Genomic DNA, 13398 nt, shown 5'->3' on the forward strand with positions numbered 1-13398 from the left:
AATATGAATAGGTGTTAAACCTCCCACGTTGCAGGACGGGGGCGTAAAACCGTGTTAATCAAACGATGACCAAAATAAAAAAAAAAACGTAAAAAAATGAATTTCTAACACCAAGTGAAATTCATAAACACATTATTTGTTCGGCATTGTTTCACTTTTTCACAGTAGCGACACTCCTTATAGCAATCCAAAAAAAAAAAAAACACACGGGTAAAGTATTTTGGGGTCAGAAGCAAGTTAATGCAAAGGTTTAAATGAAAACTATATTGTTGAAACCGTTATTTAGTTTTGCAGTGAACATGTAAATAATTAAAAGAACAAAACACTCATTTTCCATGCGAAGTCGCATTCGTTTTGTAACATAACTAATTATGCATCTACTTTCTTCTCCGAAACTTAATTTATCATTTCACTTATTGTAAAGATAAAACGAACACATAGTCTCATACAAATATTATGGCATGATATATAATAACTTAAAAAGGTTAATAAAACTTATAACTTTTTTAGTTAGCCATGTTGTGTCAAGTAGGAAATATAATGCTAATATATCAGTTTCTTTATAAATTCCATCAATTTTTATTTAGTATATAAATTTTTTATTTATTCTCATTTTTGTTGAGCTGTAACCCACACATGTTACATACCCCAATGCTTATTACATTTGAGCTACACATGTATTCACCTTCCCACTGAAAACACACTTGTACACTTGTAGTCATAAAACCTTATTCATCTCAACTACTCACTGCCAATCCCACCGTTGGTCCATCGTTGATCTCCACCAGTACCACCGCTAGTCCACCACCACTCACCGGTAGACTTTACTCTTTCATTTCACTCTGATTTCATTCTCTCTCTCTCTAGATGAGATATAGATATCTCTAACCGGCCGTCACTGCATGTGTTGATAAGTCAGCAAAAACGGTGGTCAAACAACAAATTGGGGGTCAAGTTTTCGTCTTTCCGACCAACCTACCATCTTCTCCCGGAACAATCACCACCACCTCCCCCGAAGCCAGACGCAATGGGTTGCGATGGTGACGTCGCCGCCAAAGAAGACCGCCGGAAACGGGAGCCCTCGTCTATCTATCTTTTTCTTTTTGTTGTGCATCCACATGTTGTACCTTGTGCTTCCTTTGTTGTGTACGATTTTCTTGTGCAGCCTGATCTTGTACCTTCTGCTATCTTGCACATCATCAAAGGACAAAATTGTAATTTGAGTTGGATTGTCGGTGGCCTTTGCCACCGACTTTGTGTTTTAAGATAGTATGAAATGAAATATAATATAATATCAAAGACCAATTCCCCCTCAAAAGCCTAAAATTTTAACGTCTTAAACCCACCCACTCACCATTTCCACTTCTCACCCCTCTCACTGTCACCACCGCCACTTCATGAGATGGGAGTAGTTGTAGCCACCACCCTCAAAACCACTGTGATCCTCCTCTGCTTCTTCTCCGCCCTCGCAAGGTTCGAAACATTCACCCGATCCTACCCCACCTTCAACAAATCTTTAGAATTACAAGACTTCTCCGACCTAAACTTTCAAAACGACGCCCGAATAAGCCAAGACGCCTTGCAAATCACCGCGGACACCAGCAACAACGCCGTATTCGACCTCCGCAACCAATCCGGCAGGGTCATGTTCCGCCAGCCCTTCAAACTCTGGGACGGTGATTCCGTAGCCTCCTTCAACACCTCATTTCTCGTCAACATGTTCCCCATGAACGGCAATCCCGGAGAAGGCTTAGCCTTCTTAATCGCCCCCACCATGGATGTCCCCGATAACAGCTACGGCCAGTACCTCGGCCTCACAAACCAAACCCTAGACAACGAAGCATCAGACAACGTCTTAGCTATCGAGCTCGACACCGTCAAACAACCCCACGATATTGATAATAATCACATCGGCCTCAACATCAATTCCATCGTATCTGTCGTTTCCACACCGTTAACTCCCTTAAACATCACTCTTGCTTCCAAAACGACGTCATTCCACAACGTCTGGATTCGATACAACGGAAATGAAAAGGTCATACGTGTTTACATCGCTGAACAGCCGGGAAGAACCTCACCCACGCCTCCCATGCCGCAAACACCGGTCATTGAACATCCGCTACATCTTAAAAAAGCAGTTAGCAGCGAATCCTACATCGGATTCGCGGCATCCACGGGAACCTTAGTGGAGCTAAACTGTGTGTTGCAATGGAACATCACAGTTGAGTACATCGTCAGTACCGGCTCTAAAAGTCCGTTATCAATGATCTTGATCGCCATTGTGGTGTTGGCGCTGGTGGCGCTAGTGGGTTATTTTTGCTACCGGTTGTATAAGAAGTGGTTGGTGGAACGGTCGCAGTCGAATATATTGAGCCGGCTCAGGACGCTGCCCGGAATGCCGAAGGAGTTCCGGTTCCGAGAGTTAAAGAAAGCGACGAATAATTTTAATGAGAGGAGGAAGCTCGGGCAGGGCGGATACGGTGTCGTTTACCGGGGTGTTTTGCCGGAGGATAATGTTGAGGTGGCTGTCAAGTGGTTTTCGCGGGAGAGTTTGAAGGGGGAAGACGACTTTTTGGCAGAGCTTACGATTATTAATCGTTTACGGCATAAACATCTTGTTCGTTTACTCGGTAACCATTTCTTACAACTAAACTTTAAAATTATAAGGCTATTGAGTGTGGGATAAAGCCCCTAGAGGTTTTATCAGCACGTCAGATCCACGAAGGTGAGGTGGCACGATGACGTCCTCCATACCCTCCGGCCTAAGGTCGGGTCGGTACTCCAAATCAACCTAAACACCAAATCAAAATCATATCACACCAAAACAATACCAAATTACACCGAATGATACCAATTTAATCCATAATAAGTTTAGTTGTTGCCAATTTATACCATCTAATCACCTTGTCAATCCAACAAACACCAAGTTCAATCTGATTAAGCAACAATTTATTTAACAATATTGTTATCTTATTTTTAAATAATATCTGTCACAATATATTGATGACGCTTATTGGTTTCATAAGTTTTATTGATTTCGTGTCATCAAACAAATATTTTAAATAGTTGTTAAACTTTATATTGTTCCAAAATTTATTATTTTTTAAATGGAAAAGTAGTTGTTGAGATCGACCAAATTATTTTTTAAATGGAAAAGTAGTTGTTGAGATCGACGAAATTACATAGAAACCTTGTTAGTGTGCAAAAAAGTCTAGCATCAAATTCTTCTAGCTTGAGTTTGACTTGAACTTGTCAAACATACACATATCGTTATCATCACATTTAACTTTTAGTTATGATTTATGAAATTAGATGTATGATTTCATTTTCACGCTTGGATACTTGAACATTAATTTCATAGACAAGTTGCAAGTTTTATATATTTTCCTCTTGACACTTTAAATTTGATGTATACATTCAGATTTGTTTTTTTATATATACAATAACAACAACAATGCCGAGTAAAATCCTACAAATAGCAAATATGTTGGTAAGATCTGAGGAGGGTGGAATGTAGACACACCTTACATCTACCTTTGGGGATAGAGAGGCGTCTTCCAGCGAGACCCTCTGCTCTAAAACACCCAATAAAACAATAAATAGCGCATGAGGTGTGTGTATGCATATATGAAGCAACCAATATAACATGAGTGGAGACAAAGTACATGGTAAACAAATATAACATCACAACAAACTATACACATAGATACAAGATGACAAACGCATGGAAGTTCCATCAAATGAGTAAGCTTATCTACGACAATACACCACACCTAAGACACAGTTTGTACCCTACCCTAGAAATCCTTAATCTTAATCATATGTCTCCACGAACTCCTATCATGGACCATGTTCTCAGAGATGTGCAATCCTAGTAAATTCTGCCTAATCCACTCATCCTAAGTAAATTTGGGTCTGCCTCTACTCCTCCCCTCCACAACGAGAGTTTCAACCACTCTAACTGGCTATATCGTCTGTCTCATCTTCACATGCTCAAACCATCTCAATCTTCCCTCATTCATCTTATCTGATATACTAGATACTCCTAACATTTCCCTAAAAACCTTGTGTGCCCATATATCCAGCGTAGCATTCTCATCTCTACTACCTCCATCTTGCGTGCTTGTACTTTCTTGATGGCCCAATAATCGGACCCGTATAACAAAGCAGTTCTATTTGTAACCCTATAAAATTTCCCCTTCAATTTAGTTGGAAACCTCATATCGCACAAAACCCTAGTGGCAGCTCTCTACCTACACCATCCAACCTTGATGCGCTGAGAAATGTCACTATTTATCTCCTCATCTCTCTGAACAAAAGATCCTAAATACTTGAACTTAGCCACGTACGGAACCACTTGACCATCAATGGTGATCTGAATATTCTCGTCATTACCTACACCACTGACAATACAAGTACTCGGTTTTGGTTCGACTAATCCTTAAACCTTTGCCCTTTAAAGTTGCTCGCCACTTTTCTAACCTCACATTTACGCATATTTTATTATTTGCAACTAACACAATATCATCCACAAAAAAAAGCACCACAGAACAACCTCCTGAATTAACTTTGTCAACTCATCTAGGATAACCGCAAACAGAAAAGGGCTCAAGGAAGACCCTTGGTGGAGTCCTACCTCCACAGGGAAAAATCAGTATCCCCTATAGGCGCCCGATCACTAGTCCCAGTCCTAACATACATATCCCCAATTAAGTCTATAACTCTATATACTTCCCAGAAACCGCTCTACTCTCCAAACTATCCCAAATCAGTATGTGTGCCACATTGTCATAGGCCTTTTCAAGATCAATGAGCATCATATGTAGATCATGTTTCTTCTCCCTATACTTCTTCATCAATCTCCTTAGAATATGTATTGATTCTGTAATTGATCACCCTTGTATCAATTCAAATTGGTTTACCATAACCTAAGTTTCTCTTCTAAGTCTAGTCTCAATTACTCTCTCCTGTAATTTCATAGTGTATCCTAGCAACTTAATCCCTTTATAATTCTCACAATATTAGCCATCCCTTTGTTTGAAAATTAGACTGAATAAAGTAGTTAGTCATTGGACTCTTTCTCCCAAGCACTTCCATACCTCAATCGGTATGTTGTCTGGCCCAACTGCTTTAGCCCTACCCGTCTTTCTACGGGATTTCTTCACCTTTTCATACGTGATACGTCGACAGTAACAGTTATTCCGTTGGTAGCTCCTCCCACCATTGAAAAGATTGTAGAAGTATGCTTTGGATCTCATCTTAATGTTGTGTTCATTGAGCAAAACGCATTTGTCATCCCATTTAAAACAACTTTTCTAAAAAAAATTCGTTTAAATATGATTCGAATTTAAAACAACTTTTGAAATTGTTTCATTTCATTATTATCTATTTAAATTAACTGTCTCTATTTTTCTAATAATAACATTAGTAAAACGTTGCAGGGTGGTGTCACAGGAACGGAAAGCTCCTGTTGGTGTATGAGTATATGCAAAAAGGTAGTCTTGACATGCACCTGTTCAACGTAACTGGCGAGCCGCTGAGTTGGACCCTCCGTTACAAGATTCTTGCCTGTATCGGCTCCGCCCTACACTACCTCCACTATGAATACGACCAAAAAGTCGTTCACCGTGACATCAAGGCGAGCAACATAATGCTCGATTCCGATTTCAACGCTCGTCTAGGTGACTTTGGTCTTGCCCGTGCCCTAGACAACGAGAAAACAAGTTATGCTGAGGCCGAGGGTGTGCTTGGAACCGTTGGTTACATAGCCCCAGAATGCTTCCTCACCGGAAAAGCCACTCAACATTCTGATATTTATGCGTTTGGCGCGTTACTAATCGAGGTTGTTTCTGGTCAACGCCCCGGGACAAAAGTCAACGGTTTTCAGTTTATGGTGGACTACGTATGGTCGTTGTATCGGGAAGGTCGTATCTTGGAAGCTGTTGATAAACGCCTTGCAGATGATTATAACGCAGAGGAAGCCACACGGTTCTTGATGTTAGGTCTAGCTTGCTCGCACCCGATAGCTGATGAGAGGCCGAAAACACATACCATTGTGCAAATGCTAGCGGGGTCCGTGGCCATACCACATGTTCCACCTTTCAAACCTGCTTTTGTGTGGCCCGCAATGATGCCAATTGATGATCTTTCCCAAGCTACCTCGATCAACACAGCCCCACATTCGATTAGTCAATACGAGACCAATTGGAGTCCATTGAGTAGGCAAAATTACTCGGGTTACGCGGATCAATCAACGGTTTAGTTTCTTTTGGGGTGCAATCTTTACAGTCCGTTTTTGTTGTCATTTTACAAAAAATATATATAACAACAATAATATTATTATGTTTGGTGATGATCGTGGAGAAAATTTTATGCTTGTTATAATATTTGAATCATGCGTTTCCTAGTTTATAACACTAAATATGTTTGTTTATAGGGTTGGGGACAAGTGATGCTTGTGTTTAAATTTTGTGGGCAATAAATCTTTTATTTTTAACATAAAAAAACATGATTTCCTTTTTAGCTGCTAACTCGAATTTCATCATGTGTCACGACAACGACAGAGAGTTCTGCTTTTGTAGTGGCACGACTGTCAAGTGCAGCCAGCGGTATGGTTTCCTGGGGGAACACCTAAGCCAAACTCTGAAGCCAGCGTGGCCCCGTTTAAGACAACATAGTATGGCCAGAGTGGGGTAACGGCAGTGGCGAAACCAGCCTATTAAATCAGGGGTATCCCAAAAAAAAGTTATCGTGCAATCATATAATATTAAAAAAAACAACAATAAATTAATAAAGTAAAAATCATTTTCGACTGCACAAACTATGCATTGTTCAAAAATTTTTGGCCCATTCGATTGCGTATAAAACAGACCCATTGTCGCCCTCATAATCAACATATAAATGGGCCTTGTTTTATTATTATTTTGGGTATTGGACTAATGGGCTAATTTAATAGGGTATTAACAATTATGTTTGGGCTTGTAAAAAGAATTAGATTTAAACTCTTATTATATTATCATATTTTTATGGTTAGAGGTGTCCTCATATTATTTTATTGGTATTCTTTGTATAAAAACGAAAAAATAACACTCTATTTATATTTTGGTTCCGCCCCAGGGTAACGGGGCTCTCCAATTTAAAAAGTGCGTTAGCCTAAGAAAGTTGTCATTCCAAAAAAAAAAAACTTATTAGTTTACTTTATATATATATTTTGCTTGAGTTAGGATATAATAGGAAGTTTATTTGGGTAGAAAGCCTAATAAGTAATCTTGACCATCCATTTACTTAATCAAGGGCTAAGATTAAATGGGTGATATTGAAAGAAAAAATGAGGCGCGTGGGTTTGTTCAGGAGCATTCTAGTCAAGTCAAGGCAATAGTTTCTCTCTCCTCCAATTCCACCCATTTTTTAAACGTTAATAACTCTTTCATACGAGATTATTTTTTTATAAAAATCGCACCAAAAAAACGAGAGTTTTTTATCTTTAAAACGAGTATACTATTGCTATATTTTTGAAATTTTTTTTGAAAACCCAGTTGCGTAAAACGCAATGGAAAAAAAACCCAGTTGCGTAAAACGCAATGGAAAAAAAAAACCTAAAAAATGACATTTTTTTTTAAAACGCAATGCATTAAAAACACAAAGAACTGTCTTATTTGTAAAACGCAATTGCCAGAAAACACAAAGATATATCATATTTCTAAAACGCAATAGCCTAAAAACATAAAAGAAAGTGTACTTTCTAAAACGCAAAGGACTGAAAACACATAAAAATGTGTTTTACCTAAAACGCAATGCACAAAAAACACAAAGAAATTTCTTATTTATAAAACGCAATAGCCAGAAAACACTTAAAAATGTCTCCTTTCTAAAAGCAATGGCCTAAAAAACAAAAAAAAAGTGTTCTCTCTAAAATGCAATGCACAAAAACACACAAAGAAATGTCATATTTATAAAACGCAATGGCCAGAAAACACTTACAAATGTCTCCTTTCTAAAACGCAATGGCCTAAAAAACAAAAGAAATTGTTCTCTCTAAAACGCAATGGACTGAAAACACCTAAAACTGTGTTTTACCTAAAGCGCAATAACTAAAAACACTTCAAAAATGTGTTTTTCTAAAACGCAATGGCCAGAAAACACATAAAAATGTCTTAGTTCTAAAACGCAATGGCCTAAAAACACCAAAGAAAGTGTTTTCTCTAAAACGCATTGAACAAGGACAATAGTTTTGTCTGTGAATTGTCTGAACCAAGAAGCAGGAGATCAAAAACTGTCTACGAATGCAGTTTTCCAGAAGCAATTTACAGAAAATTAAATTTTCTGATACATTTTTATTAAATTTTCTCTGCCCCTTGGACCCCGCCAGGGGCTGTCGCCCCCTGGACCCTGCTACCAAGGGCGCTGCCCCCGGACCCCACCAACATCGTAAAACGCAAAGTCTAAATCAAAAACCCAGATCGTAAAACTGAAATTAAAGAATTTCTTACATGGATCAAAGCCGATTTCTTCAACGATTGACGAAATTTGAATGATAGAAACACTTATCAGCGACAATCGAACGGATCGAGTGATTATCTTCAAAATCATGAGAAAAAACGAGATTTTGTATGAAATTAAATTGAGTTTTCTTCAAAAAAAGCTGAAGAACACGTTGATCGAGTGTTTAGTGTTTGAATCATTGATTGTTGACAAAAATCGCACTATAATGTAGTGATTATTGAGATAGAAAGTGAAGAAAAGTTTGAAGATGGTGAGTTTTGATGTTACTGGGGAGAAGAAGAAAGGATACGATTGACTAAAATACCCTTGTTCTTTATTTTAAACGAGTTAACTCTAACCCGCGCGTTGCTGCGGTATATTGACTAACTGCAAATGAAATTATTAAAATGAATGTCATTAATTTCATAGTTAACTGTCTCATCAAATGACTGTTATGTTTAACATGACTTCAATAGTTATCTCATTCAATTGGTTTTCCTATCAATCTTTCAAGTACTATTTAGAACTTTATATTTCAAGCCGGAACATCATTTGGATAGTCAAATATGTAATACCCTAATTCTTGAATAACAATAATAATGTGTTAATTTAAATTTTGAATGAAATGTATTATGAGAAATTCAATTGAATCTGAATATTATTTTGATTCTATAAAAGAAAACGTAAAGTTTCTTAAAAAAGGAAGTAATACATTAATATGCTTATTAGTAATTATCTACATTTCATTTCCATCTCTGTTCATGTAGTTTTTTTTCTTTATCTCCGTCGAAATGATCGATCTACCTAACGATATTGAATTCTAAAGCAATTTTTGTTGAATGCCTAATTATACCGACACCTCCTTTTTTATACATTTATTTTTCTATTTTCCTTTAACCGTATATCTTTGCCTTTTATGCGTTTCTTTTTCTATTATCCTTTTGAACCGATTTGTACACCAAGAAAGATGACGAATCTGTTGTAAATCGATGATGTAAAAAATCGTATGAAATGATCAAATCAAACCGTCCAAATTTTTCTTTGATTACCAATAAGATGATTTAAACACTCATCGTTAAATATAAAACATGTTTGTGTCTTGAATGAATCGGTGCCTTCTGATGAAGCAATGCGATGGCGCGTTATAAATATATTTTGAATTTGAATGAATCGGTGCCTGCCGATGAACCACTGCGATGGTTCATCAAATTAATAACCTAATTTTTGAAGCATGGATAGGACTCTATAATATAAAAACGAAGATTGTGTTAACATACCAGAATATTGTAACTGCCAAAGTAACATCAATTAAGTCTAGAAATTGAAACTTTCATCAACTTAGTCTAGAAATATCGGACTCTTAAGTCTAGAAATTGTAACAAACTGAAAAATTGTGCCCGGAATATTGCAACTTTTATCAACTAAGTTTAGAAATACCGGACTCTAAATCTTCGATAAAGAAGAATGAAGAACAGGGAGTCACGATAGTTCCTCTGGCCGTCAAAACTGAAGAGTTAAACCATATTCAAATCGTTTTGATAACGCGAAACCTAATTGATTTTCCTGTGTGAATATACATATAAACATGGGAATTTTGTTATTGATTATCCTTTCAAATCTCGTTGACTTCATTTGGAATCAAAAGAATTAGGCTTTTCTTGACAATCATTTAAAGCAAAAGGAATCTATTATCTATTATATATAATAAACATAAAGATTTGGGCTGATGTGGCACGTTCTTAGGGCTTCTCAGGATTCATTTTGGCGGGAAAATGAGCTGAGTTTTATATCATCCGCGGATACCCATTTTGATGTGATCCGAACCGTTTTATGACCCGGGTATATAAGTCACATAAAAAAACCTAATTTCCTATAGCCCCATTCTTTTCCTTCACCACTTCACAACCAAACCCTAGCCTCCGTCTTCCTTGAAGCTTCTACATCTAATTTTCTCTAAAAAGATAGGTGTCGTTTGTGCTTTGAATCGACTGATAAAGGATTCCAAAATTAAACCGATTCACTTACAAGTATGTGGATTCTTTAGTCGATATTGATTTTATTCGTTTTATTTGTTTCATCGTCTCAGTTTTTTTCTAAAAATTTGACTGTTTCGTATGAGGAAGATGGTGGTGGCCTGAAGAGGAACGATGACAACGACATTGGTTGATTTAGGTTTTCCCAGTGGTGGTCTTATGATGGTTGTGGTTTAACGCAACAACGAAAGGGCGGTGGCTAGGGTTTCACCAACACATAAATCGGTATCTTTCTATTTCATTTTTAATCCTCTTATTCAGATTTGATTTGTTGCATATCCTATTTTCATATAATTTTGTTCATGATTTACTGTGAGTTCGTCAGTTCTAATCGTTTTAAGGTTTTTACTGTTTGTTTTTTTTTGAAGGTCATTGTAATAAGGTTTTGGATGTTGTGATCGGATGAAAATGATCTATTTTAAGAGTATTCAATTACAAATGTTAAATAAATTTGCCAGTAATTTGATTGAAAAGCTTTTGTATAACATTATGTGATTGTTTATATATTATGTTTACTAATTATTAATCTGATGGTGATTTGTCATAGTGTAGTTTTTTTTATAACCTAGAGTGGATGAATAACTGAAATCTATCAAGTGAATGGACTAATTTGTTCTGATAAAAATCACTCAGCATCTACGGTCTGAATTATCAGATGAAACTTTCTACTTCAGTTTTGTTGTTTGATTTTGATGATTTGATGTGTTAGTAGATACGTATGTATGGATGTATGCATCGTAAGTTTGTACTTTGTAACAAGCTTTTGGAAGTTATGATTGTAATCTATGCTCGCTTTAATTGGTTAGTCGGATACAAACGATCAGTTGTGATTGTGGTGATTGTGAGCGTGTGTGCGAAGATTGTTCTTTATATGTGTATATTATGACAAAATAACAATATATTTGTATTTCTTTTCAAAGTCTTTATTCGGTTAAACAAAACTATAGAGCATATCCTATTTACTGAATAAAAAATATACACTTCCAATTCATTACCATTAGAATGAACTATAATACGCAACATGTATTCTGAATAATCTGCTGATACTTTCTATTAAACACTATTTGTTCATTCTAACCATCATTTACCTACTTTGATAACAGGGCACCCAAAACGAAAGCCCGAGGGGGTGATGCGATACCAGTCACTACTGTGCGAATAATCCGAAAAAAACTCCTGAAATCCATATATACGAAGGCTAGGTGTCGCCTACTTAAATGATCATTAGAATGAACTATAACATGCAACATGTGTTCTGAAAAAAAAATGTTGATACTTTCTATTAAATACTATATATGCATTCTAACCATCATTTACCTACTTTGATAACAGGAAACCTAAAATGGAAGCACAAAGAATCTCAAATAAAGACCCAAGGGGTGATGCGATACCATTCACTGTGCGAATAATCCGAAAGTGGAATCTGTTGATACATACGAAGGCAAGGCGCTGCCTACTTAAATGATAGATAAACATGCAAGTATACCAAATAATTTTAATCTTCAATTCTACTTGATAAATTTGAATACACATGGAGCGCATTTCAAGGTGACATCCATTACCTTGACAAAGATTACATTGAACAGGACAAAACAAATGAAAGAAATTTGGGCCACGTGTCACTAGATGAGGGCCTCTTATGTTCAGTTTTGGCGGGAAACTGGTGGGTTGTTTTCTTCAACAGTGAAGCCCCGATTGAAGCTATTTGACCCGACAACTTTTTTCGGATCCTATTTAAAAAAACACGCTCCTTCACTTTTTAGTACTTAGACCCACAATCTTCTCCTCCATGCTTCCTTCTGAAGCCTCTAAAATCCAATCAATTCAACCATCAGGTAAGCAATCCCATTTCGTTTCCTTATCTTTGTTTCTTAATCGCTTTTTACATCCCTTTCTAAACTTGAAACTCTAATCTACCACCACTCTCCGCAGCCATTGTTAGATGAAGGATGTTTAGACCGTTTGGGGATCAATTTTGTCATTCGGTGTTCGTATAAGCTTTTGATGCTCAATTCTTTCCAGCGATTTTGGTCCGTTATATTAAGGTATGATTGCTTTGATCGTTAATTACATGTTATTATGAATTTTGGGCAATATACAAATCAACGGTAAAATAATTTTGTTTAAATATCGTTAATTTATTTCATAAAGTCCTAAAAGATATCGAATGTATAAAGAATTATCCTTTTTTAAGAAAAAATGATTCTGCAAATTTTCAGAATTATGAACAAGCTTAGAAAGCCCAAGAAATGAGAAATAGAATGTCAACAAATGATTTGTGTTTTAGAACCAATGTGATTCAGATGATTTATTAGTGGACCATGTTGCACCAAGAACAAGTGGGGTGTTTGGAATTATCATATAAAAGAAATAAAATAAACCGCCATAAGAGAAAAGAGAGATTAAAGTTTAAAGACCTGTTGGATGTGATCAGTAGTCACACTTGTGGTGTTGATCGCACCTGTGTGTTGTTGCTGCATGAGTTGTTGCTGCATGTTTGTTTCTGTGATCTGATCTGAACTGAACTGAACTATCTTCTGCTACAAATTTATTTATTCACCTGATGACCCCCCTTAGATGCTTTATTTCTGGTTTCAAAACTCGAGTGTTATAAAAGTGGTAGCATCTTGTGATTTTATTTAAAGATGTCATTTATTTTAGCACTTATATTAATTATACATTTATACCTTATCTTGGGATTCTCCCTCACTCTATTCTATGTCACAACTCTTATCTTTATATTTTAACATCACCTGCCGCATGCATGCGTGCACCCACTCACCACATTTCATACTTCAATCATATTTTCATAATGTAGCGTTTGACATTATTATGTTCTGAAAAGAGTCAACATCAAGATCAAGCCGTGTCAGACCGTTGGGCT

General features: G+C 36.6%; 1 protein-coding gene and 3 long non-coding RNA genes across 4 annotated transcripts; 2 read left to right on the top strand and 2 right to left on the bottom strand.

Moving 5' to 3' along the window:
* Positions 1–576: 576 nt before the first annotated feature.
* On the bottom strand, positions 577–1070 carry LOC110911585. The gene is made up of 2 exons (XR_002577168.2): positions 980–1070; positions 577–898 (listed from the first exon to the last, which is right to left on the bottom strand). It is a non-coding gene; the product is annotated as an uncharacterized LOC110911585 (long non-coding RNA).
* LOC110911584 (probable L-type lectin-domain containing receptor kinase S.5) lies at positions 711–6421 on the top strand. The gene is made up of 2 exons (XM_022156205.2): positions 711–2630; positions 5442–6421. Exons 1-2 carry the CDS (start codon positions 1403–1405, stop codon positions 6260–6262), a joined length of 2049 nt encoding a protein of 682 aa, XP_022011897.1. The 5' UTR covers positions 711–1402; the 3' UTR covers positions 6263–6421.
* Positions 6422–10204: 3783 nt separating this feature from the next.
* On the top strand, positions 10205–12695 carry LOC118487590. The gene is made up of 5 exons (XR_004881988.1): positions 10205–10508; positions 10605–10739; positions 11618–11716; positions 11847–12349; positions 12447–12695. It is a non-coding gene; the product is annotated as an uncharacterized LOC118487590 (long non-coding RNA).
* On the bottom strand, positions 11998–13145 carry LOC118487591. Its single transcript, XR_004881989.1, has 2 exons — positions 12932–13145; positions 11998–12322 (listed from the first exon to the last, which is right to left on the bottom strand). It is a non-coding gene; the product is annotated as an uncharacterized LOC118487591 (long non-coding RNA).
* Positions 13146–13398: the final 253 nt, after the last annotated feature.

This window comes from Helianthus annuus, chromosome 15 (genome assembly GCF_002127325.2).
Source record: "Helianthus annuus cultivar XRQ/B chromosome 15, HanXRQr2.0-SUNRISE, whole genome shotgun sequence".
NCBI classification, from domain to species: Eukaryota; Viridiplantae; Streptophyta; class Magnoliopsida; order Asterales; family Asteraceae; genus Helianthus; species Helianthus annuus.

Coding starts and splice junctions, on each gene's coding strand:
- LOC110911584 (XM_022156205.2), top strand. CDS start 1,403: ATGGGAGTAGTTGTAGCCACCACCCTCAAAACCACTGTGATCCTCCTC. Junction 2,631..5,441: donor ACATCTTGTTCGTTTACTCG/GTAACCATTTCT, acceptor AAAACGTTGCAG/GGTGGTGTCACAGGAACGGA.